Source organism: Struthio camelus, chromosome 3, assembly GCF_040807025.1.
Source record: "Struthio camelus isolate bStrCam1 chromosome 3, bStrCam1.hap1, whole genome shotgun sequence".
Classification (NCBI taxonomy): domain Eukaryota; kingdom Metazoa; phylum Chordata; class Aves; order Struthioniformes; family Struthionidae; genus Struthio; species Struthio camelus.
The window spans coordinates 55,768,289-55,795,550 of record NC_090944.1 but is presented as its reverse complement, the minus strand read 5'-3'; the positions used below and the strand labels follow the sequence as shown (position 1 = coordinate 55,795,550).

Genomic DNA, 27,262 nt, shown 5'->3' with positions numbered 1-27,262 from the left:
CGGCGGCTCGCTCCGGGGACCCCCGGGCCCCCTCGAGGCGCACAGCCGCCCCTCGGCGGCTCGCTGAACTTTCCCCACCGTCCTGCCCTTTCTTACTGCAAAACTTCTAGAGAGGAAGAACAGTGGCAGAAATTTCTCCCTCTCCCTCTTACTCTCTTACACATACGCACACAGACACAGACACACACAGCTGTTAAGGTTAGTTTCACAGTGGCAATGGGACCCTGCTCTGTGAAACGGCTCTGCTCTCCTTGAAATTTCATCCAGATCTGTCGATGACTTCTTTTTCTTTTCTTCTTCTTCCTTTTTTTTTGTTTTTGAGGGGGTGGGGGGAAGGGTGACTCATATAACTTTCCCGGAAGAGAAAAGCTGCTTTTCTGAAACGTATCGCAAAGGCCTTTCCCTATCACCGAACAAGGCATAAATCATCTCTTCTCTAACACTAGATACTGGTAAAGTGACAGACAACTAGACAGACGCTGCAAGGGAAACCAGCCCAAAGGTCTCAGATTATAGCTTCGCGTCCACACGGAATCTGCTCCGATGGAGCAGAGACCGGCGGCAGAAACTTAACAACTAGTTGACAGATTTTAACTAAGCAAGTACTGTGTTAGCCGTGCTTTCCACTACTGTGGAAACAAAAAAGACACATTACGGGGAAGCCACGCAAGCTCTGCAGAGCCTTAGGCAAACACGTTTGCCAGTCATTTTTCTCTCTATTGTTATTATAATTATCATCATCATCGTGCGGTTACTACGGCTACAATGAGCTGCAGCGCCAGAAAAAACACACAGCGATTCATCCCTCCCTCCGGATGCAGAATAAAGAGGGACTTCGGTGCCTGACTCCGGGAGCACGTCCCAGCTCTCCCCCAGCACCCCCTTCTGAGACAATCCTACGTATATCGCATTCCGGTTTAAACGCACAATGAAAAAGTGTCGGGAAATCTTACCAAATCTTAGTACATGTGTGGTTCCTTGAGAATATCCAATCCACAGTAAGCAAAGAAGGAGTCTAATGTTGCATCTGAAGACTGGATTAGTTAGAATAGAGGAAATAATCTTCATGATGTTTCTATGCACACACGCGCTGCCTTACTTCCCCCTTCTAAGCCGTCAGGTTTCCCGGTAGGGTAAGAATGAGGATACGTAAACTGCTGGCCCTCAGACACGATCACGGCATGGTCACAGAGAGAGGAGAGAGTCTACGTTTCCCAAACCCATTAGCAATCCCTGCATGTTCTTCATTCACTGCGCCAAGGAGCAACCTTCAACTGCAAGGAATGGTGGGACATCCATGTTAGTCGGGGGAGAATCCTTGAGCAATCCAAACACACACAATGTCCAGCCGAGTAAACCTGGGAGGCAAGAAAGGAGGAAAATCAATAGGTAATCCAGCTCGAGAAATCGCTGAGGTACCGCCACATAGCGAGAGTCAATGAGCACCAGCCGCTTTACTGGCGAAGCTTTTGCCGTGCTCCCATTCTACTGCACTGCTGCACAGCTTCTGACGCGAAGCCAAGATTAAGTGAGAGAAATTGAGATAGCTCTTCTCCTCTTAAGGCTGCCTGCCAGACAGCCTTCCCAATTTCTATTATGCAACTGATCTGATCGCCTAGCGTTGTCGGAGGAAAAAACAGCTCGGATTTATTTACATGTTTCTAATTGTTATTAGTATTTCGGTTGCTCTGAACAATAGCTATTTTCTGCAAAGAGTCTGCGGCGGGGGATAGTGGGGGGGGGGGCTGAAGGGGAGAAGAGAAGCCGTTGTATAAAAATCAATTCATGCGTTTGAATAGCTAGCTGGCTGGGTCGAAATCACTTAGCTTTGGAGTTGTGAAAGAGAAGGCTGACGAAAAAGTCACGCAGGTTATCAGAGTAAGGTTTAGGCTAAAAAAGGTCATGATATTTACACTCAGTAACTGTTGCTTACTCGCATTAATGCATGAAGTAGCATAAATACCCTGGCTTGTATCCTGATTGTCCTTAGGAAGTTGCTCGGGACCCAATGGTTACGGAACACCAACCAGCTTTTGCGAAGTAAACAGGAATCGGCAGTGCTACAACAGCCCTGAGCTGAATGCACAGACCTATACTTCAGTTTCGCTCAACTTACTTGAAATTGTAGTGTTGTTTAAAAGGCAGGGTAACTTGTGGATTTACCAGTTCATATTTTGCCCTCTATTCTGCTTTTTTTTTTCATATTCAGCTTACATTTCAGTCTAGTATTATGGATAAGTGCTACTGTTCCTGCACTGAAACCTCTATGCAGTTTATCATTTTGCATTCCACTATGAGAACAATAGCACTTCCTAGTTTGCTAATGGGATACTGAATTTGTATCTGCAAATGCATCCAAGTACTTCTGTCTTTTGGCCAGGTATTCCAAAGACAATCTCACTTTGTGGACTAGCTCAGATTTTCCTGGGAAATACAATTATTTCTGCTTCTATATCCATTAAAATACATTGATCCAGGACTGCCAGAGACTTTTACAGTCTGAGTGTAGCTTTTACTGAACGTACTTAAGCTTTATTTCCAATATTAGAAGATAATTCCTAGCTCCCCACAAGGAAAATTCATCCAATGTATTCTGTATCTGCCTACAGACGTCTTTTGTCTCCTTTTCCTGCCTCCCCACCTTTTATTGTCAAAGAAAATATCACTGAGAGACTCCCCCCCACACACACACACATGAACACAGAGTAAACATGACTTTATAGAAGTAAATACCAAAGATTCCGAGTTAATGAGAACACTCTATGGGTTCTAACAGAGCATGGCAAAGGTGAGTTACAATTAATTCTTAAATAATATATGTGTATTGTGGACAGGCAAAATGAGTAATAGCAGCATTTAAATTATTACCTATAATCTTGGTGCTCTGTACCTCTAAAAGTGTTAGCAATTCACAACAACTTTTTATCATTATGGCTTACTGATTTCCTCTGCACGTATTTACTTAAAACACTGTAAAATGCTGATGAAAAGGAATGTACATACTGTGAAGGGATTATTAAACATCATTGATTTTTTTTTCTTTAAGATGGAGGCATAACTGCAGTGTCAAAAATAAGTATCATGAATGGCTAGTTCTGCAGTCTAGCAGGGAATTCAATCAGACGGTTTGACTATTGGAGCACTTTAGAAAGAACACCTAGCGTTAAAAGCAAGGATATCTAGCGACTCCTTCAGTTCACACTTAGAATATATCCTAGCAAAATTGTTCAGACTGAGACACTCTTTCTTGTATTTGCTATTTCATTTGCTCTGTTCTACTTGTTCACATTTTATCTTAGTACAAGGAGAAATAAAACTCGCCAGAGTGGACACTGTGAGCATTCTTTTCCTCCCTCCTCTTTCCTCTCATGATGCTGAAATGAAGTAGATTGGACATCTTTAGATACATTTTTTATTGTGAATGATCAGATGTAGCTTTCTGTTTAACCTGAAATTTTAATTTAATTTAATTTTGTAAAGTAATTTTGAAAACGTAGGATTCATTGTCAGCTTTAGCGCATTTGACAAGACATAAAATAAGCTTTGGGAAAAAATGGATATTTTAATCAGTCTGATTTCCTGTGTTCTCTTGAAAAAAAACATGCAGCTACTTGTAACCAAGCCCAACAGCGTGCCTAAGTCACCGAAGCTTTTATACAAAAAGCGGAATCACAAAACACCTTAATATTAATTCCTTTTATTACTAACATCCAGCAGCCTACACTGGAACCCCTGGCCGCACGCAGAAGCCTCAAGTTAACTTTCGTGTCGCCTTTGCCGCTCGCCTGGCACCGCCGTGCGCGGGGTGCGCACCACGGACAGCGCCCGGCCCAGCCCCGGCGGTGCGCGGCGGCGGGCGGCCTCCCTCCTTCAGCACCACGGAGAGCGCCGCTCGGCCCCGCCGCCGAGCCACGGCGCAAACGCGGCGCGTGTCACTCCGGGTGTCAAAAAAGCATTTTTTTTCCTCCAATGATTTCACAACACAGAGAGGAAATTAAAGTATTTCATCCGTTCTTTTAAAGACACATATTCCACCCTTGACTATGGTAGCTGGCCCGCTCTTTTGTGGAGTTTTGGCTCTACCATCACACAATCGCCTAACGCTCTGTGGCAACATCCCCCCTCCCTTCTTTCAGCCCTTAGCTCCCACCTTGAAAGACAGTCGTAGTTAACTCAGAATCATTTCCTCAAGAATAGCAGCTCCTTATCAAAAAGTAAATCTTGCAAGCCATCAAATGCTTAGAACTCACTGAATGTGTGGTGGCTGAAGACCATTTATCCATTTATAAAATACACAGTTAACTAAAGCCTCACACTTCACCACCCCAGAGCCCTTTCCTGTTAATTGGATTTTAGCTTCATTTCTCCTTCTGAGGGAAGAGGGAGAACCTTTGAAAAGATATTTTTGTCCACACTCCAGAATAATTTCAATATGCAGACAGGAAAATGTTTTAAACTCTTTTCATATTTCCTTCCATATAAGACATATGGTTCAACGGTTGGAGATGCCAGAAAAAATATTTTTACTGGAGAATCTGAGATTGTCTTCCAGGGGGCTTACCACCGCTGACACTCAGTTCTTTACTGATTACAGTCTTTATGAAACTGCCCTCTACACTTCAGTGATCAACAGCAGCAGCAGCTGGGAGATCTACAATTCCTTGGTTATATATTTTGATTTATTTTACACCTTGGCCATCTACAGTGGACGTGGCAGTCACACATCTTTAATACACAGAAACAACGTTCAAGTGAAACTGACATAAAAAAATAATATTCCGGCTATAGGGGAGGACAAGATAAATAGAGCATGTAAGGCCATTAAATCTCTTCTGGGTAATGAAAGCCCACTAAATTCTTTAGATCTGTGTCAAATGCAAACGGTGATCTTATGCACATACTGTTTCATTTGGAAAGGGGAGATTTGTGATTCTGACTACCTTATTATATCAAGCACTTTTTTTCTTCAGACTATATCTAGATGTCCTGTTACCATAATAAAACTTAATCCTGCTCCAGCTAGCTGCCACCTGCTGGGATATATACTTTTACCACAGTACTTTAAAAAGGAAATGGTTTTCATTTTCAAGTCATAGCTATCTATGCCTATAAGAACTGATGATACGATTTTTTTATCAATCAGTTGCCTTATACCACTTAATCTACTATTTTTTCATCTACTAACAACAACCGACATAAATTTAGTATGCACAGAACATATGGTCCCTGAAGCTTTGTTTCTTGGACATTTTTCGGCAAATCCTTGTGAACACCTCAGACTTGCATGCCACCACAGTCCTCCTGCTGTTGCAATCTGGTGTGAGGAGAGCAGTAGCTTACCGCAACACCTGACCAGCCTCTCCAGATCTCTAGACAGAAGCATTGCAGCTCTGCTGACAAAGCAGTAACACAGTCCTCCTCCCTTTAAACGTTTGCCAAAGTATTCAAATGAATGTTGATATTATCATTTAAAAACACATTGCGGCCCACTTGCACTTCACTCCCACCAGCTATAAAAACCATAGGTTCCCCTCTGCCTGTCATTAGCTCAGTCCAAATTTACAACCAAGTTTCTGCTGCGCCAATGATTAATGACATTTTAAGACGGTAATTAATTTTTAGCTACTGGAAAGACGTGCATTCTAATTAACGAACTGAGTATGCGATAGATTTACTTGTTCAGGCACTTTAGCGCACCACAGCAATGAACTTTCCTAGCAGATTTTTAGCAGCAACACGAATATTTATGACATTATCTACAGATCAGCCTTTCGTCCCTTCAGTTTGCTTTGGGCCTAGGAAAGCTGCAAAAGGTTTTGAAGGGAGAGGGAGATTGTTTAATGTTTTCCATGCTCAACTCCATCAAAAAGTTTCTAAGGAAAACATGAAGAGATGTTTTCACTCTAATGTATTCCTTCCTTTTGAGTGCTCACGGGGCTCTAGCAATCATGCCTCCACTCTGTAGGCAAGAGTGTCGCTTGCTTCACAGAGATAGTCTCAGCACCCTGGCAGGGTTAACGATGGCGCTCTCCCAAATAATTCAGAAATAAATGACGGGCGACAATCCGAGAGGGGGGTTGGCTGCACCTACAGTAGGTGCCAGGGCAGAGCCAGGAGGAGACCTCATGGAAGTACTGACTGCTGTCTACCCTCAGCTACAGCGAAGTTAGAGCCCGTTTCTCACCTCCTCTCCACCCAGGAGAGGTCTCATCCCAAGGCTTTGGGCTGGGGCCCCGAGTCTGTCCGGGAGCACCACTCCGGCTGCCGGGGGGCCCCACTCGCCCCGAGCGCGCCCCGGGCCACGGCCGCTGGCAGCTCCGGGATAGCGCGGGGCCCGGCGGCGCCGCGCCGGGGCTCCGCTGCCTTTGCCCCCACCTCCACTCCTCTGCCCCCAGCGTGGGGACAGCGGCGGCTCTGTGCTGACATGGTATGGAGAGACGGGGGCAGGCAGAAAGAAAGGTGACAGGTTTGTCCCCAGGAGCGGCAGACCCTCGCGGCAGGAGCCTGCAAGCACAGCAGAGCCTGGCGCCGCCTGGAGCCCCCTGGCCAGGACACACCGCGGCGTGCAGGTGTCACCAGGGCGCTGTCACGGCGCTGTCCCCACCGCCGCCGCCCCCGCAGCCCCTGCCCCTCACTCCACATGCAGCCCCTTCGGTCACGGCGGCGAGCCGAAGACCCCCGGGGCGTCCTCCTACCTTGAGCTGCGGGCGGGAAAGCGGGGAGGGAGAGGAAGGCGGAGGCGGGGGGAGGAAGGGCGGCGGCAGGACGCCGGGGGCTGCCCGGGCTGCGGTGCAGCCGGCGTCCGGGCACCACTGACGGCGGCGGCAAGCGGCGGTCGAGCAAGCGAGGGAGGGAGGGAGGGAAAGAGGGAGGGAAAGAGAGAAGGAGGGAGGAAGGGAGGGAGACCCGCCTCCCGTCGGGAGCGCCGCACAGCGCCCTTTAAAGGCGCAGAAACCCGCTTCCTCGGCCGCCGCCGCTCCGGGCTCCCCGCCACGCCGGGAGCGCTGCCGTCTCTCCGCCCAACGAGCCCTCTGGGCGGCGAGTTTGCAGGCCATTAACAGCCCGACGAGGTCCTAGCCGTGGTCCCCGAGCCCGGGGCGGGAGCCTCGGACCCCGCTGCTTGCAAAACGGCTCCCAGCAGCTCCCCAGCTCGGCCCTCGCAGCTCCGCTACAGCAGCCTGCAAGAGTGTCAGAAAATGTCTGGGTGCCTTTGGCTGCTTCTCCACTCCTTCCTCATGGTGAACGCAACCTGCCCGCTTGCCCCCTTCCCCGGACTAGCGGGGGCAGAGCTCGGGCACTTGTTCTCCCCCCCCCCCCCCCCCGGCCCATACAGGCTGGCGGGGGGGGAGACGGACAAAGTTTCTGCCAGGGCGAGAAGGGGCGGGGGGTCAGAAAGCCTGAGCCGGGGGCTGCGCGGTCGGGAAGGCAAGAGCGAGGGCTTCCCGTGGGATCTGCCACCACCTCTCCGTTCCCCCGGCCCGACTCCCTCCTAAGTAATAGGGACAAACCCTCCCTGATGAGCGGCGGTGTCAAACAGACTGCTCCCTGCAGGATTGCTAATGCTTTCTGCTCTCCTCTAACCCAGCTCGCCCCAGCACCACCACAGGCATGTGGCTAATTTCCCGTTTTCCTCCCGATTTTGCTTCCCGGCTTGCAAAAGCCTTGAAGGGCTGTAGGATTTCCGCGGCTCACCCAGCCGCAGTTTTCCCCGCCGCCCGAGATCTGATCTCCAAGCCAGATGTGCTGTGTAGCGTGTCAGGAAGTCCCCCGTGCCCGTGCCCTCGCCCCCTCCCCCCCCCAGGAAAAACCCCGTCCCGGTATCCGCGGGGGACCGCTGCCCGCATCCCCCGAGGGGTGCTCAAGCGTTGCCCCGCTGAATCTGCCCAGGCGATCAGCCCATGAGCCTCGGTTATCGAAATCGGGGGGGGGGGGGGCCTCGAAGAGCATCAAAGAGATGGGACTGGGGGGTGGGACGTTCGAGGCTGAAAAGCTCCTATAATGAAGTAAACAGCAGAGTTGTTGTGCGGAGTAAATAAATAGTCAATGATGCCATTGTAGAGCTGAGCTCAGGCGGCCCAGACGCGCCACGGGCTCGCTGCGAGCGGGCTCTGGTCGCTGTGACTTGCAGCTTAATCGGCCCCACAGCACATCGCTTAATTGCTTGCAGCACACTTCCATGGCCGACAGAAAATTCATTAGTCACTTCATTTGCTGCAGGCTATAATGGAGATAACTCTTGCAGAAAACAAACGCACTCATAAAGCAAAGCGCTTTATGCCACCTTAGGAAGAAAGAGAGCCTGGAGAAGAGCTGCACACCAGGGGCAGCTGGGTTGCTCCGTGGGCCGATCAGACACTAAACGGGACAACCTCGCCGAAGCTGAGCTCTGTGGGACCTGGCAGGAGGGAAAGGATCGCGGAGGTCGCCACAGAATCGATCAAGTGATCTCCACGACAAGGGGAAAGCGATCCAGGTCAACACTGCGAGCGGACAAAGGGTGGGAAACGTGGGAAATCAGAGGAGCAAATAACATTCGTGCAAGTAGGCACTTCCTGATTCGGCCCCTCTTCTTTTAGCACTGACTAAAGACTTGCATTGTTACTATCCGGAGTCTTAAGACCAGATCATAAACATAGACCAAGGCAGGCATATAAATATGTGATTGAAAAGAGTCCTTCTAAGATGAGAGAAAGGAAGGTAGACAAAGAAAAAGGATGTGGCATTTCAGTCCCCAGAATGGTCCTAATATCGCAGATGTGTGGCATAATACCTTCATCCAATCATTTCACCTAAACTAGACTGCTGCAGAGAGTCTTTTCCCTTGTTGCCTGGGTTACGTTTATGTCCAGATGTGGCATCTCGAATGCTTTCCTCAGCCAACAACTATTTACACGGAAGCCAGTCCTCCATCACACAAGAAAGAGATTCATAATATCACCCATGCTAATATTATCAAAATTTATCATGCCTAGATATTAAGTGGCTTTACACATTTGCCATTACAGTTCAAATAAACGAAGTGTGTGTAGGAACAATAAGCCTAAGATCACACTGTATACACATAATGGGAAGACACTCTGGGATTCCTTTTTCTCAGGCTTTGTCTACTGCACAATCCATAATTTTTAAGGTTGCCAAAGTTTCTTGTGATGGTTCTTCCCGGTTATGCTGTGGAAACATTGAACATTATCAATATTGACCCCTAGAAAGGAATACATAGGAAAGTACAGCTCCAGTTTATCAAAATTTAAATTAGGATAGACCAGAGAATTTGTCCCACGAGGATTTTTTTAAATTTATATTTTGGAATTAAGTTGAAAATTTTATCAAAGAAGAGTATACGTGTCATATTTTCACTAGCTATTTAAAATAAATGTTATAAGTCCCAATAAGCATTGTACACTATTAAAAAAAAAAGTAAACGCATTTGCAAAGGTCTTCATGAAAAGGATTTCTGGCTTTGTTTGTTTTTTTTTTTCCCCAGCACTATTTCTAAATATCCAGAATGAAATAATTGAGAAGTATAACAGTCCCACCTCATTAAGTGTGTTCACACCTTGAAGTTAGAAATGATGGAAACCTGTATAATAAAGTATCTGAAGCCTATTGAATTAAAATTACCTAAGGATGACAGACAATATTTTTCCCATCATAAATTTGCCACTGGTATTAAGCACATCTGAATATTCAACTTTTTTTTTCTGCTCCATCTTTCAATTTGGGTTATTTATGCCAATGTAAACACTGACAGAATTTTAGCTCTTTTGAAAGAGTTTCCCTGGAATTTTATGAAAATGCCAAATCCATGGAGAATTAAAACTGACCAAAACCATCCTTTAGTGGTTCTGGAGGTTGAGGCTTAACAGGCCTAAGTAGCTTCTGGATATCATATAAGTTTCTACTCTTTAAATTAATGACACAGATCTGAGTACTGATACTTGTTCAAGATCAACTCTTCACAGTTGTTGCTGCTTTGCCACAGAAAAAAAAAAAAAAGGAAATAACTTTCAGTGCTTCAGATTGCAGGCAACAGAATATTCTTTCTACCAGACATTTTTATATTCCTTTGTTTTTGTGTACAACACTGGATGATCTTTCAGGAAATCTGTATCCTACAGCTATGAGATAAGGACTTCTGATATAGTTTATGAGCAAAGAAAGAATTGCTGTTGATTAGTTTGTCTGACGGAAATGCTCCAAATTTCAGGTGTTCACAGTTGGCTAAGCCTTTTCCTGATGACCATGTATGATGGTATTCCTGGTCAGGATGGCTGTGCGCACCAAACTTTGTACCTTCAAACAGAAGAATGAGTTAATGCAAGGTGGGATCACAGAAAAATTCCTTAACCTAGAAGCAATAAAACCCTATACTTGAATTATCCACTTGAGGGAGACACTGAGCCACAGGTTGCATCAGTACGTCAGTAAGATGAATAACATACAAAAATACATTTTTAATTGATGAGGCTTTTTCCCCATTTTGCATTACTGTTAATTCTAAAAGTACCGGCCTGGTATAACACAGAAGGCATGATATATCTCCTAGCAATCCAGAGATCTGGAAAGTCTGACAGTTTTTTCTCTCCCCTTGTGCTGTCGAACAAGATGAGGTTATCTAATGACTTTCACTAATAGCTCTTAGACAGGAATATCAAGAGTCTTTCCATTTTATATCTCATAACTCTGGAATTAATATCTCACACATATAACATATCTTTCAAGGTCTGACTCAAGATTTATGTGTTGACTCATTTTATTGTTTAAGAGGTACACCACCAAAGTGTACTACACTGCTAAGAGTCCTAAGGTATAACACTACTGAGAGGCATAAAAGATCTGGATGAGAATAAAAAAGTACTCTGAATTTGAATACCTTTGGGTCCAAGTATGGCATGGACTTTTTTTTTTTTTTTTTAAGTTAGTGCCAGTCATAATGGTGGATATTCTGCTGTATTCCGAAGCAATCTTTCAGGGCTTAACAATCCTTATCATTAGAAAATTTATGTTGTTTAACTTAAACAGGTTTATGGCAGTTGATATCACTCTTCCTCTTACCTGCAGACGACACAGAGATGAGTTTACTCCTTCTTTTAAAACTGGCTTTTGCATATTCAGAGAAATATTATTATGTGTCTTACCTAGACTATTTCTATTTCTAAGTACCTCATAATTATCACTGCTTTTGACAGACAGTATCTCTAATTAGTCCACATCAGTGAATCAAAGTGCTCAAAACTGTATACAGTACTGAAAAGATGTCAGCCAAAGTAGTGACTACTACTATTACTAGTGTTTTCAGGTTCCTGTCTTATTCAGAAAATCCAGCATATTGTTTGACTTCTTTGCAACAGCACGGTATTGTAGATTCATATTCTCCTTGTGCCAATAACTTCTGTGTACTTTTCTACTTAACAGCTCCCTGATTAGCTGTTTCCTAACTTGCACTTTCTGAGCTATCCATTCTCTCCCCAGTGTAGATTCTTGCTCCTGTCTCCGTTGAATTTCATTCTTATTTCTCCAGACCACATTTTCAATTTGTTAAGATAAATTTTAAATTCTGGGTCTAGCCACCAACATTTCTGCAGTTTCTCTCACCTTGGCTTCATCTAAGCATTTAAATGAAGCAGTCATGGCAGGAATAGAAGCACTGAATAGCAACAGAGTAGGACACAATCCTAAATAACTCTTTTTTTTTTCTTACAATTTGACAGGCTACCGATGAAAATTATTTTGCAACCACTTTCATGTCCTAATTTGCCTATGCAAATGTCATGTCTTATTCAGGCTTACTCTTAGAAAATCTAGAGCCTGTTTTGTGAACACCGATTTTTTTTTTAGTTAATGTCTTACTTCTGTCCTGGGTCCAACAGAATCCCCATCCCCCACATGCCCATTTTAAAGGAAAAGTATTTATGGGAAAGATTATTCTATAGATTTAATGAATGTATATTTGTCTAGATTTTAAAACACAGCAGTAATTTAGACGCATGCAAGAAAAATATTAATAGCTGGCCTTATTTCTCATAGCTAGCTGTTGTGAAAAAGCCTCACAGTAATAAATGGAGCTTCAAGAGGAAACCTCTGTGAAGCCTATTCCAGGATCAGGACCTAATTCACCTTTATATCCAAACTCAGAAATAATCATAATGTATACAAATTCAAATATTTTTAAAAATCATTTAATTCTTATAAGCACAGTGCTAAAACAACTAAAACCGGAATCGTTGTTTTATACCTCAGCCAAGAACTAGAAACTGCACCTGATAATATAGCCTTAAACTCCAGTTGATAAGAAACATAAGGCTTTAATTCAATTAGTGGATAGTAGAAGTATCTCTAGTATGAGACAATGCTCAATAGATAGAGAACTTTGAATCGTAAATATGAAAGAAGACATTCTAGTAATGGGAAGAAACCTCACTTTTAATTTGCAACTGATTTATTGTTCCAATAAGATTAGAACTTCAGTAACAGTATAAAGATGAAACGTATCTTTGATCATTTTACTTTTTCATATCTCTCTCAGAATACACCATGCTAAAAGATTAACAGAAATCACACATCAGTGAACTGAATCTTTTTTTTTTGTGCAGTTAATCAGCGTGAATTAGCAGTGTACTTGACCTAAACTTTTCAGACATTGGGGACTTCATGTTTGTTGATCACATTTACAATATCTAAAGAGCTTTTTTTCAAGTTTCTGAGTGATTTATTCACTGAGAACTTATAGAACTACTTTTCTGAGGAAAAGAGTATAGCAGGACAATTTATGTTACATATTATTCTAAATGCCTAACCCTCAAGTAATAATATGGACGTTGCTGGTAGCTGAAATATTTATGTTTAACATACTGGTGAGAATATTCCTCCATCCTTAAATATCCAGACATTTAAACCAAGTTATCTATTACATACTCAAATGAATTATAATTCATTTCTTTCCTTTTCCTTGGTTTTAAAAATCAAAAAGAATCCATTGTCAAGTTTCAGATATATGGCAGCAGTTATCACATATTACATGTGGTGTTCACCACACAGTAGCTTAGCAGTCAGTACTAGCTGCTCATTAGGACAAGTCCAATTTCAGCTAATTGGCTTTAAATTCTCAAAACAAAAAGACTCAAGTTTGCTATTGTGTAAAGAATTACCACAAGGTCTGTGCAATGTTTAAATCTCTTTGTGGTCTTGGAAAGTGATTTTCAGCCAAAGGAAGCATATAGTTCTAATTTACCTTAAAATATTTTAGTAGACTGTACAAAGTAAATTTGGTTACTGTCGGGTCCAGGAGGGAGAGAACAGGTTTTCTTTCTCTGGAGTATAGGTTACTACCCATATGCAGGCTGAGAAACGATGATCACTTCTCAGCGATGAAGATTGTCTGCCTAATGTGCCAGTTTTGGGCAGCCATGAAAATTACCTTGCTAGCTTAACTTTAGCACATTGTTGAAATCTATTGTCCATGAAAATCTTTTAAAAGTGAAAGGGACAAAGAAGGACTCATTCTTCGTTATTTAAGACTGCTGAACTCAGAACATTAAAGTTGCTGAGGGGAAAAAAAGCTATTGAACGTATCCTTCTGAGAGAGAGGGAAAGACAAGGAGGAGATGATGAAACAGGTGCTGTGAAGAGCAGAACCTGAAACTGAAACTCAAACACAAACAGAAAATCAGGAGGGATGACAGAAACCAAAAACTGTTCCTGAGTTGACAGGCCTCTTGCTGAGGGAAAGGGAGGAACAGAAGAGAAGCATCAGAAAGGAACGAAAATCCTTTAAACTTACTGAAATTGCTCGGAGTAGATACTATTTTGGAATGGTTGCCAGGAGGAGGGAAGTCTTGCTGAAGATGAAAAGAACTTCACAGGCTATTCTTGAATAACTTAGGACAGTTTGATTCTCCTTAACACTATGTACAATGCAAGGCATTTTTATGGAAGCGTTTTAAACTCATATTCTGCAGCTGTTCTAATTAATTAGCTTTTTACTCCTAATTTGGCCTGCTTTTATGTCTACAAATGCTGAACAAGGACTCCTTGAGAACATATTATCAGAAACAATGTCTGCTCAAAAGAGAGGCTGAGAAACTTTCTAGTCCCCTATATTTACCAAAAAAAGCAGAGTATGGTCCCTCCACTTTCAATATGTATTTTTGCTCTTAATAGACAAAGTGAACTACTCTAGTATCTCTTGATACGAAAGAAAAGAGATATATCTTGTCTTGTAAAGCATTCCCTTTGCAAGCTCTTTCAGGAAGAATAACCGAAATGAAAATTCTGACCCAACAGGATGAATTTATTTATGAACAGTGAGAAGGAGGAGACAAGCACATGATGTCTAGACTCATTTGGAAGGCAAATGCTTCACTGGTTTTGTTTCTTCCTTCAGTCTTAACATCCACCCAAGAAGGGAGACCTTGAAGTAACGATATCCCAGTCTTTCCTGTTTCATTAACAAGTCTCTTACAATGGAAAACAAAACAAAAAAAAAGACGAGAAGAATTCTAATAAATTACTGAAAGTGAAATTGAGATAAAGCAGAAACAAAATCAAGTGAAGAATAGCTCTTAATAACAATATTTTTTTATACACGTAACTGCAAGTTAAGTAGCTGGAACATGTATGAACATTTGCAGTAACTCCTCATCTTTCATTTTTAATGGGAGATGTGAATATTTCCACAAATGTAAGAACATTTTCATGTAACTCTCTGGATTTTACAGTAGATAGCACTGTGAGTCAGATGATTAAAGAAAATTCAGAACTTTAAGCAGCAGGTTTTTCGCCAGGTCTCACAAACAAAAGAATGGAGTTAATAATTTCATATAGATTTCTCTATGGCAGATAAAAGGCATTTTGCAACAGTCTAACTGGTTGGTTCATAACACCCAGTGGAGCAGAATAAAAATGGATTAAGTCATTTAGGTGATATCTGAAATCCGAGGTACCCTCAAGCCTGAAACTAACACAAGAACCTGCCCAGCCAATTAATACTATTAACAGCAATTGAAGTCAGTGTTATTAACTTTCTTGTTTGAAAATAGACCTTGCACACAACATTCTGTATTATTGCATGACAGTTGCAGGTTTGGAATGTTTGTGTTTCAAAAAATTATTACCTTCTGAGGTTATAGTTTAGGAAAACAATATATAAAGCTCTACAAGAAAATAAGAATTTGAAGTATGCAAATTTAGCCATTCAGAGCCCAAAAATACTGTTAGGGAGAATTTCTTATCATAAACCACCTCCATTGATCTCACAGTACTGAAAATGTTTTGCTAGTACATTTTGAAAGAACATTGCTTACTAATATTGAAATCTGTACACCCCTGGCAAAGCTGGCAAAACCCACGCAGCAGGTTTTTGTGAGGACTGACTACTTCTGATCTTGAATTTTGAGCTGCAATTCCTCAGCTGTAAACACGTGTAATGGAGATCTCCTGTTACATATTAGCATGTATAAGTTCTAGTGTTATCTTAATAGCATGTCTCATGGATTCTACCTATAAATCAAGTGTAGTCCAAAACTAGGGCCCATCCATTCCCATGAAGTACTCATCCTGTTCTTTTCTCCTTACCATGAAGTAAAGAAGCACCTACTCATAAATTACATAGGCTATTCACAAATTAAATAGGAAGTTTTCAATACTTTAAAGATTGAATTTATAGTCCTGCGCTATGAAAAAATCAACAGAAACAAGCAGAAACAAACAGGAAAATAATAGCAGTGATATGGTAGAAGGTGCAGCGTTTCCCAAGTAAAAGAAGATACCATAGATCCTGAGTGATGTTATTCACGAAGCCTCATTGTGGTCCTGAATCTATCTTACACTGCTTATCTTAGTCATTAAAGAAAGCAGCTTTCTATCAAGTGCTTAATCATTAAATTCCCAGAAGAATTTGTGGTTTTTTTGTACTCCTGCCAGAGGATTATAGCTCAGCATTTACTGACAGTTGTTTTTAAGTAACATAACACAACTGCCAACAATCTTCACTTTGACACAGAGACATGATGTTAATTCCATCTCATAGACAAAACCATAAACCATAAAGTGGAGAAGGGTAAAGCTTTTTTTTTTTTCAAAATAATTTTTTTTGTTTATTTTCGGAGCGTTTCTGCCTTGCTCTTCCTATCACATCTTTGCTCAGGTATGTCTCCCTTTTTGTAAGTGTGCATTTGGCCTTTAATATCTGGGTTCTTGGCTTTTAAATGCTAAAGATGCTGATTGTGAATAAATATTCATAAGGGAACAGAGATAACTCTACGTTAAACTGATTTTGTGTCTCCTTTCAGATTTTTCCCTAAAATCTCAGGCAATAAGTATTTAATATATTAGTCCACCAACAGTTTGGTTAAATGGAGTTTTCCTCTTACTATGTGAGATAGTAATAAGAAAGTAATAAGAAATAAGAAGTACATCTTACTTGGGGGCTGGGTCAGCATTAAGGATAAATCAATAAAAGTCTCCTATTTTCAATAATCAGAGCCTTGAAGCTTTGCATTAAAATACAGGTATGTTCGAAATAAAGGCCACCTGGAAGTGAAGAGATTTCATTGATACTGACATAGCCCCAATGCAGGTAAGATATTAGAAGGAGGCAATTTTTAGGTATGCTTATTCATTAATATTTCAAAAAGTCACATATCCACCTTTATTTCATTTTGCTTTTCTGTTGAGGCTCTAGTACTCAGTATTCTCTGAGAATTCTCAGCCATAATGAGATTGAGGGAAGGAGAAAATAAATGTCAGAAGTCTGAACCAAGGATAAATTTCTTACAACAATGCTCCTGTTATTAGTGTAATTTACTTGGTATAAGCATTAATTATCCATCTCTTTTGGCTCAAGTAGTCTTATGACTAGACTAAATAACTGAAAAATTTCCCAGTTCTCAGGGAAGGAGAACATGCAATGGGGTACTGGTCTCCTGAAATCTTTTCTCACAAAAGGTCTTGGAGTCAAACAGTACAAGGATATTTTGATAGAGTTATATTAGGAGAGACTCCTAAGGTGTGTAATTATGTTTCTTTTAAGCACAGCATGTTGATACATCTGCTTAAATCCTCTAAAGTACAGGCAATTTATGCTAATTCAGTTTTGAATTAGCCATGAGTTTTATAATGGCTATGAAGGTAGTTTTGGTTCAAAGAAGGCAACATCTGGTGACTGATCTGATCCAAAATCTGTTGAAGTCAGCAGGAAGGGATCTTATGGATTCGGATTTGGACACAAGCATGACAACTTGAAGAAAGACAGAAGAAAAGAGAGAGGAAGAAAGGGAGAAAGTTGCAGCATCAGCTTAGAGATATTTCAACTGTTAGTCAGGTTCTATCAAAACTTTTTGTCATTGTTGTCTTTGGATTTGCCTGAAATAAGCAGTCAGTTTCTGCATGAAGTTTATTGTGTGCAAAATAATATGCAATTAGTGGATGGTTTTATATATTCAACCATGGGTTGAATACAGATACATAACATCTCTTTGGGTCATTAACCTTCTTGGAGTGTGCTCCTGGTTACACAAGACGACATCAGAATTCACTGAAATTAAGAATATTCAGAACTAATATCTTCAGGATGTTTTTTCTTTTTCTGATAGATGCTTCAGAATAATAAAACTACACTACTTGGGTTTAAACTTTAAGGGTTTAGAGTTGATGAAATTATGACATTTCCTATAAACTTTGATTTGGCAAATAAGATAAGATCCATCTAAAAATATGTACAACCTGAGTGGTCACCTATTCTCTCTTTATACTCAGTGGAACACAAATAAATACATTTTAGATGCCCAGAATAGGCATCTACAATTGATCAGAGGAATCACATTTGAAGGGAACATGAAATAAGAACAAAGGCTTATGTCTTAAGCATCCAAAGTTAAGTGGTTAGGTCCCACTCACATAGCCTGTTCTCCTCTCCAATCTTCAGGTATTTTAGCTCTCAGTGTCAAAATCCCTAATGAGTACAAGCATATTACTATATTTTAAAGATTTATTACTTGGTCGTGTTTTGGTGCTTTTCACAGGGACAATAATAGGCATATCACTGCTACAGTGACTATCCCAAACGTATTTCAAAGCACGGGGGAAGGGAGGTGTCTCGTTCGTTGACAATGCTTGAGCCTTTGTAAATCAGTTTGAACTGAGCTTCTGGAATAGGATTTCTCTGTTCACATTCAGACGTCAGTATCCAAAACAGTTGTCTAGACTCTTTTATAGCGAGTGGCAAAAAATAGGCTTTCTTAGAGTGAGATAGATCTGACCTATTTAGCTATTCACTGTAGAATGAGGCAACTGAAAACAGGTCTTCAAGTAAAGACTGCCTACAATAAACATTTCTACTTTTCTGAATTATAAAGTAACTGAATGTTTTCAATTTTTATATTAAAATGTAAATCATGGAATGGGAGAAGTTTGGCTTTAGTTTCCTGGTTTGACATTGAATATTTATATACAATACATGACCACACATATATATGTATATGAATGCACGCATGTGTGTGTGTGCATGCATATAAATATTAATTCTTCTGAAACTTTTGAGAAATGTGCATAGCAGTATGTAAATCAAGGACAATAAAATATGACATCTTCACTTGTTTCATATTTAATCTTTAAAAGGGCAGGGAATATAGGAATTGCATTGCAAATTATACCCTGGAACATAGTACAGAAAATACCGTTTTTTGTATGAACATCATGTAACTTACTCTTCCGTACTATATGCCATCTTTTCTTTCCTCTGTATGTTTGCTTTCATTATTTTCTTAGCAGGGATTTGTTTTCGGTATGTTTAAATAATAATTAGTGTATTGCCATGGAACTTTTTCTAACACCTTTATTTTTTTGAGAGACCCTATAAAATATTAAAAAGTAGCTTACAAATACAAAACTACTTTAAAACCCACTAAAAGGTAAAACTCACAGTACATTTAAAACTTGCTTGTGGTTTTGCTTTCACCACCTTAATATAGATACACCATTACATGAGACAGTAATTTTTTAAAAGCCTGATATAACAGTGTTACATTACAGGATTCTAATACAAATAAATTTAGAAAAAATTAAACTGCTGAAAGCTAAAAAATGGGTACATTGTACCAATATAAGCCCTATCGTTACTATCAAAGCCTCCCGTACGTTAGCTTTAGTTTGTAGATTCCTCAATTTGAAAGGCTGCTTGTAAAATCTTGTATGCATTGCTGTACGTTTTTCATGAAAGTTAAAAATCAGTCTTGGTGCGCTGCAAAGAGTTTATGCACAATAAGCTAGTCACCTCAGTCCTGTCTCCTTTTGGAAGGAGTTATAAGCATTACCACACAATGCACCCTTCCGGCAGTCTCCAGAGAGAAGCAAGGTTTCTGCCCTGCCTCTTCCCGTAAGCTCTCCTTCCAGGAAAGAGAGAAGGAGGCACCGAGGAAGTGGGCTGAGGAATTTCGCCCTTCATCTAATGAAGTACATTGCACAAGTGAGAAAGAAACGCTTCTCTGTCTCTGCTCTCTTTTTTTATTAGTGTAACTTGGGAGTAACTCCAGGGCAGCCAGTAAAGTTTTACACTGATATAAGACCTATATGACTATACACACTGAGTGAAGGGTCAGGCCTTACGTCTCTATAATTTACCAAGTCCTTTAGATTTATTTTATAAGCATTTAACCCAAGTGCTAAGTGTTGTGCAAAACAGTAAAATGTACAATACTGAAAATCAATAACCCAGAATATAAATTTACCTAAGCTTCTCCAAACTTACTCCCATTTCTATCAATTAAACTACACATAAAATCTAGTCATTATGAAAAGGAAAACACTTTCCAAAATTTAACATTGCACCTCATCCCAAAATATCGAGAAAAAAAAAGGCCCTTAGGATGTCAGTCTCCTAATTACTGACAGTGTTAGGTCAAGGAAAGTGCTTGTGCAGTGCTGAGATCTTTAGAGATGCATGGGCTGTGAACTTCAGCATGCTTAATTGTGACAATAGCATATTATAATGTCGCATATTGGTGAAAAGAACCTTCTGGAGGAGAAAATCTTAAGGCTATTTAAGCTTTAATGTTGACTCTCCACTGCAAGGCAGGAGCAGCCTGGGATGAACCCAAGGCTGAACTGACTGCCTTTTGCCTGGCAAGAGTGCTCCCTTGGTGCTGCCATCCAAAGGTGGCTGGGAGTCTGAATACTGGGTTTGATTAAATTCAATATAAACACTCCTCCTTCTGATTAAGTTAGGACATAATTAGGATCTGAAGGAGGAAACAGTTTGCTGTACAGAGAATGAAAAAAAGACTTTACATAGAGCATACTTTATCTGAGTTTCGCACTGAAAATGTCACTCTGTCACCTAAACGTAATAAACTAGGAAATAAACACAATGTGAAGAAAATGGTCTTACTACCTACAGTTCTTCTCAGTAAAATTTTACACAAATTGGACTTATGGTTAAGAAGACCGAGGGAACACTTAGAGAAGCTTAGATCTGATTTGAAACTGGAAAACTACTCCAAATCCTGCAAAAGAATAAAGTCTTAATGAATTCAGAGTGCTCCAGGAGCACAGAAGATCTCTTTTTCCAAAACTAGAACTATAAAATGTAACCACAATTCAAATGAAATAAATCAGAATATTAAAAAAAATGGCAACTTTCTTTACTCTTTGAAATAGTTGACCTCTATTTTTCTTTGAATTCTGAATGTATAGTTCTTCTCTTAGTTAAAAGACTCTTGAAAGACTCTCGTACCTGCCACATAAATGTATTAATTTCTTCAGATAAGGGCATTTTGTTTAACTTTCACTTTATTTTATTAAAGTCTTAAGACAGAATATTTATCTCGTGCAGCTGCATAGAACTTACTGACAGAGCTACAGTGAACTAACACATATTACAGAACTAACCTTGAGACATTTAAAGGAGTTTTAAGAGAACAATGAAATAAATTTTTTCTCTGGTATTGTCATAACCTGTTTTTAGATTCCTGCATCATATTTGTAACAAACTATCAACACGCAGACTTCTAACCAAGATCTTTCTTTGTTAAGCACCTACATTCATGAATGATCCATTCAATTAATGCTCATAATCTAGTGAGCAAAATGAATATCCAACTCTGCCCACCATTAAAGTTTAAAAGTATGATTTAAAACAAAGAGTCATTCTGCTTTCAGAGCTATTCTGCTATTAGCTCACCACACTGTGAAGCAGAGCTGCGTAACTTGTTATACTATATAAAAAACATAAACTATTCTGAGGAGTTTCAGCAATATAACCATTTTTGGTAAGGTTACAGTAGCAATTTTTATCAAAAAGCATGTTCACAAGGATATTCACAAGGACAGAAGAAAATGAATGTCATTTTATCCAGGACTCCATCAGTACAGGATTACTTCCTATTTTATGTTTGCTAACACTTTGTTACAAAAGAACTGCATCACATAGTCTCAACTCATTGACAAGCTTTTTAGTCCATTAATGGAAGAATTAATAACAAATTATCCCAAAAAGCCCTATGGGAAGATAGTGGGCATCACCCTTAATTCTGCAGAGAAGTTCAGGTTGTCCATCTTTATTTACTTCCTTGCAAGGGTGGTCAAAATGTATAGAGGTTTGGGTGTTTTTTTTTTTAAAGACATTTGAGTGATTACAGAAATAACAGCCAAAACAGCTTTTTACGTTTAAAGAGCTATAGAGACTTTGACTGAAATTTCACTGTCAAACTTTCCTTCATAAGATAAATAATTCAAAAACCATTAATGCCTAACAACTATAGTGCAATGAACTATGCTGAAATCAGTTATTTTTTTTTACAGAGGCTTTTTCCTTCCAACAAGCAATAACACCTAGATGAATCTTCCAGGTTTGTTTTCTGTCAGAGGCAAAATCACTGATGGGGAATCAGATCTGTTGTACCACAGTATTCACTAAACCTTGAACAGAAATGGTCGTATGTAGCTCCAAGTTTGACTGTATCTACAGAAGTATATGAGATATGAAAGGAATCTGCTTGGCTGAAGTAATCATTGTCTTGCTGAAGGTTTCTTTTCGAGTGTTTCAAAGGTATAATAGTGACCAACCTCGGCAGTTCTTTTTGTTTGCAATAGTGCTCAAAATTGCTTTGATGGTGTTTTAGAACTGACAAAGATTTTCTGAAGACGGTTCTCATATCCAAAAAGCAAGTGACAATATCACGCTCAGGTCAAAATAACTGTTTCTCTATTTTGCATGCTTTTTTTTTTTAATTAGCAGTAGAAGTCTGGAGATAAAACACCACAGGCTAACTGCCCTGCAGTAATGCTGCTCATAATCCAAAATCACTATTGGATTGAATTGCTACAGTCTCAGTCTCAGTGTAGTATCTCAAGATTGGATGATTTATTACTCATTTTTATAGAGAGTCAAAAAGATTTTCTTGTGGGGATTTCCCAAATGACCCAGGATCTGTGCTGGTTAATCCAGTAAATGATCCATGAAGCTATAAGAAGTTGGGAGGAAACTGGAGAGAATACTGATGAATTCTGCTCTAACAACATTTTAATGGATGATATAAACAGCTGAATCTCAGAACTTTTATACTCACTGCTGCTCTCTTTATTTTTGTTATGTTTTTTAAGTAAAATTCAGGTTTTGAATAACATCTGTAAGCACATTATCTATCAGTCTTTATAGATATATGTAAAGGTTTTATTGCTCTAACATAAGATCGGCTAAAGAACTGTTGCAATTCTTCTACAATAATAGTAAACAGGATTTACAGAAGTTGAAGAAACCCTCATAAAGATACATGTAAGAAGACTTTTTCAGTGAGCTTCAGGTAAACTTCAAGACAAAAATTGGAAGCCAAAATTTTAGTAAATTAAAATCTCAGGGACTGTATTGCTGGATAGTCATTGCCATTAATCTATGAATACGATGATGAAATACGAACTCAAGCTACAGAAACACCAGAATAAAATGGGGTGCTGATCCATAGTCATATTCTATCCTTGGCACATATAAGTGAACATAATGAAGTGAGAATATTAAAAAAAATCAACAAATTCTTCAGTAGCACTAAGGAGGCATGAAAATATTTAAATAATATATGAATACTATATGAGACAACAAATACAGAACTGAAACAAAGGTAGGATAAAAAAAAAGAAAACTGAAATTGCTGCTTAGAAGGAAGATGTGAAGTCAGTGTACCAAATTACAACACAGTTAAAATAAAATTTCAAAAAAAGAGGAAGATGGAGAATAATTAGTAAGAAAACATGATTTGAAAAACTAAGTTTAGCAGTACGCTTGAAAATGCTCTAACAGAGGAAGAACTGCAAACCCCAAAATCTTGTTGATATCTGAGACATCAGAGTCAAGGTCTTGAATAAGGACCTGAGGTTTCATGTGGCTCCCAAGCCAGGAAAGGGAGGGCCCCAAAGTGGATTCTCACATATATTCAATTAGGAAGGAGCCTGTTGACTTCAGAAAGGGAAGCTGCACACAGGCCATATTGCGGGAAAAAGGACGTTCTTGGAAGAGAACATTGAACGAAAGTATTGAGTGGCAGTCATTGCGGAACATGAATATGAACTTTTGTGAAAGCTTTTGAGAGCACATAGAGGTATATTTGGGAACAAATAGTGCAGTACAGAATTATGAAAATTATCAGCCAAATTATGAAAACCTTTGTAGCACTTTGAGTGAAATGTCATTGAAGCCATTCAAGATCTCTTCTGATCCTTGCCATTTGTTCTACTTATTGACTGGATTTTTTGAAACATAACTGAAAATAAAATGAGGTAAAATAGGTAATAGACATTAACTCGACACCTATAGTCCAGCCTGTACCTAGAAATACAGAACAAAAATTAGTAAAATATTATCTGCAGGGCATATGGAAGGCTGGATATCCTAAAGAGGAATATCATGACTTGTGGGAAGGTGAACAGGAGTGTACAAATGATTTGCTGAACAGGGAGAAGACTGTAAACTTCTGTTCCTCCTTTACTGAAGAGATAATGTTGTGCAATTTGTTCACTTTATCCATTTCAGTATATGTACAGGGCTAAAATAAGAGAAAGTCATAGTTATGAATTGCTCTCTTTCTACTTTCCCATTGCTACTGGGAGAATAGAATTGAGAGGACAAGATAATATGCACTAAAAGCAAGAGAAAAACCTTTAACTTTAAATAACTTTGAAGCAAGCATTAATTAAGTACAATGAATGTCTACTACCATCCTGAATGGGATGGTTGGCCTAAGATGTATTTTTTGCCCTCCAGGCTCTGAGAACAAATTAGTACATGGCCCATATTCTTGACGAGTCTGATAGCTCCTGAATTTATCCTTGAAATTTTTATCAAAAATTCTAATATTATTCAATTTTAGAACTTCTTTAGGCACACTCCATATATAGGTGAAAATTAGTTACTGTAAAAATAAATCGCAGAGTCTTTAGTATGGTTGCAGTAAAACAGCAGATTAAACTTCCCAAGCAAAAAAAAAAATATATATATATATATATATATATATGTATGTTTACATATTTGCTACAGAAACCTTACGTACATTTGGCGCAATTATGAAGTATTCTCTTTTCATAATGGGCTCCGGTTGAGATTCTACAGAACCTATGAAGGCAGGCAGCTGGTTTAAGAAAACAGTATGCATAGGTCAATATGGGTTTGTTACTCAGTGTTCAATGCTAACAAGCATAAAGAAGCCACAGCGGAAAACCTGACAGCTGGACAGTATTCAAAATATAATATTATGAATGAATAGACATAGTAATTATGTAAGTTCAATTGGTAAAGAATTAAAATTAATAGAAAAGAACAAGTAGTACATCCCTTTGGACTTTGCAGAAGAAAAGCTTTTGAGAAGTACACCAGGTTCATTAGACCAAAGAAAGCAATAGTGTGAGAGTCATATACACAGTGACAAGATATTAATTCTGAAGTGATAATTACATTCAAAGTCAGTAGATCAAAGAGGAACTGTGTAAACAAATCTGGTACGGTTCCTCTCTTTATAATAGCTCTGTCGAGATTAGTTATTGGCAAAATTCAAAAGGTTTAAAAGTTCAGCAGTGATATGCATTCTAAATTTTAGAGGCTTATTTGAATTTGTCCTAGCTGAAACCTTCAGTGAAAAATAAGGTGAATATTCTAATAAGTGATTACCCTTTATTCCTTGGTCTCACACACAAGAGAAGAGCCAAAGTTACAATAATATTTTACATCTGTCATGTGCTAAGTGGTCACTCTTTAAAGAAGCCTCTTCCCCTTCATTTTATTTAATCTTCGTATGGCTCTCACGCAACTTCCTCTGGCAGCTGTTTCCATCAACAACAAAGCAACAATTTTACTAATTTCCTCCATCTTCTTGTCTTTCAGGAGGTTAATAAAAGTAGTTGATATTCTTTACAAACTACTGCTGAATATAAGTATAAGCCTCAGCTCTCTGATCCATAAAATACTTTGGTAGGCAAGGAAATCAGTTTTTCTCTGTGGCCAGAATTTTTTCCATTGCTCCTGTGCAACTAATCAGAAAACGAATTAAATCATGTATATGCTGAAGTTTTGGCCTACAAAACTTACAATGTCAGTCTCAGGGGAACTTGATCCTTTCAAAACACCACTTTGGGATTATTTAGCTGCCCTGCGTCAGAACAGCTCCAGACCTCAACAGAAGAAGACGGCCTATTCAAGAGCAAGTGCAGCCCAGTAGCCCCAGACTAACCATCCCTGCACTGACTACGGTGGGGAAAGAGTTGTTCAGACGTAGCACTGTGTACCGACTTCTAGCAAATCTTGAGTTTTTAGTCAGAATTTAAGTAGTAGCAGGTGATTTGAAACTAGATCTTGAAAATGAGATCCTGACCTTTGACAATCTTACATTGCTATCCATAGCCCAAAAATAAAAAAAAAAAAGGAAAAGAAAAAGAAAAGAAACAAACCCTTTTTTTAATCCAGTAGAAGAGACCTACGGAGAAACAAATTAGGAAGGAAATGTTTTAAGGTATGGTTGATACAGCACACGAGCAGTAAAATGTGTGCTGCTTGGGGCCAATTACAAAATATTCAAGTTAAGTATGTTAGACTGACAAAAAATTAGATGAAGTAGAAAATGAATGATAGGAAGTAAGTATTTTATTTCTAAAAATTAACTCTCTTGCAGGCATACTCATATTTCACTTTCACACTGATGCACTGCACCAGTAGCTTCCAGCAGCAAATGACAGAGTACATCTCATACAAAAGAATGCTACACTTCAGCTATTTCTTTAAAAGAAGAGATTGTATAAATATTATGCCATTGTAAATTTAACAGTTATCAAGACAGCGCCAGATGTAGATTTATCCTAGAGGATTTTATGTGTTTTGCAGCAGCATGTCTCATAAAAACGGCAATAAATATGCTAATTTTTAATGTCTTTATACTTTAGTTCCACACTTTATCAACTTATAAAACAAAGATTAAACGTATATGGATATCATACTCTTGGATATTGCTTCCAAAAGTGATATAATAAGAAGAATATCAAGATTAATATTTCAATAAAGGGTGAACAATTATTTTTTATTTGTTATTTGGAATGGCTAAGTCTTTGGCCAATAGATGCTATTATCAAGGGACATTAGTGGAATTAGTTTGATATGATGTTTTCACCTTCACTTTAATCTTTTGGCAGTAGTCATTCTGTATCTTCTACAGAGAGGTTTGCATGAAGACATTTGGCATTCATGTTTAATGCTGGGAAATATTGATTCAGAGGCAGAAGGCTAAAAAGTGACAGAATATTTAACAGAGGTGGAAGGGTGATGAGCAGAGGTATTCTATTTATCTTTATAATTATCAGCCATCTGAGGAGACAAATAAAACTTTGATCTTTCAGGTGAACAGAAATGCAAAGCATTAGAGGGATGTGATTAATACTCTCCAAACAATTTCACAAACAGGTGGCAGGGAATATCTGGCGTTTTCTTCACAAACCTCACCTGGGAAGGCCAAATTTTGCTTTTGGGAGGTCCACATTTTGCAACAAAAAGACTGTGCCTAATTTGCATATTTATTACGTATCTCCTTAAAAATAAGTCTGTGCAAACATATTTGCTTGTACTTCTTATGTCTTGATAAATGAATAGAACTTATTTGTTGAATGAACTCACCAGTAATTAAATCCAAGATCAGGGCCTTCATAATGCTATTTTTATAGAAAGAATGTCCATGACGCGATTCAGAAATCACAGTATACGGCAGCATAAATTACGGTTTCCAGGCTTATTTCACTGGTG

The 27,262-nt window shown here is 39.5% G+C and overlaps 1 protein-coding gene across 3 annotated transcripts in view; it reads right to left on the bottom strand.

Annotated features, from left to right (window-relative positions):
- The window catches only part of GRIK2 (glutamate ionotropic receptor kainate type subunit 2), a 424,245-nt gene extending 417,462 nt beyond the window's left edge, over window positions 1-6,783 (bottom strand). The window contains exons 1-2 of one of the 3 annotated variants that reach the window (XM_068937889.1): window positions 6,696-6,783; window positions 954-1,358 (exon numbers count right to left, since the gene is read on the bottom strand). In XM_068937889.1, the coding sequence (XP_068793990.1) occupies window positions 954-1,068 (115 nt within the window). In that variant the 5' untranslated portion in view covers window positions 1,069-1,358; window positions 6,696-6,783. Of the gene's footprint in view, window positions 1-953; window positions 1,561-6,695 lie in introns of those variants that run through there. The other 2 variants (XM_068937891.1, XM_068937890.1) reach the window with 2 other exon arrangements.
- Between the last annotated feature and the right edge of the window lie 20,479 nt (window positions 6,784-27,262).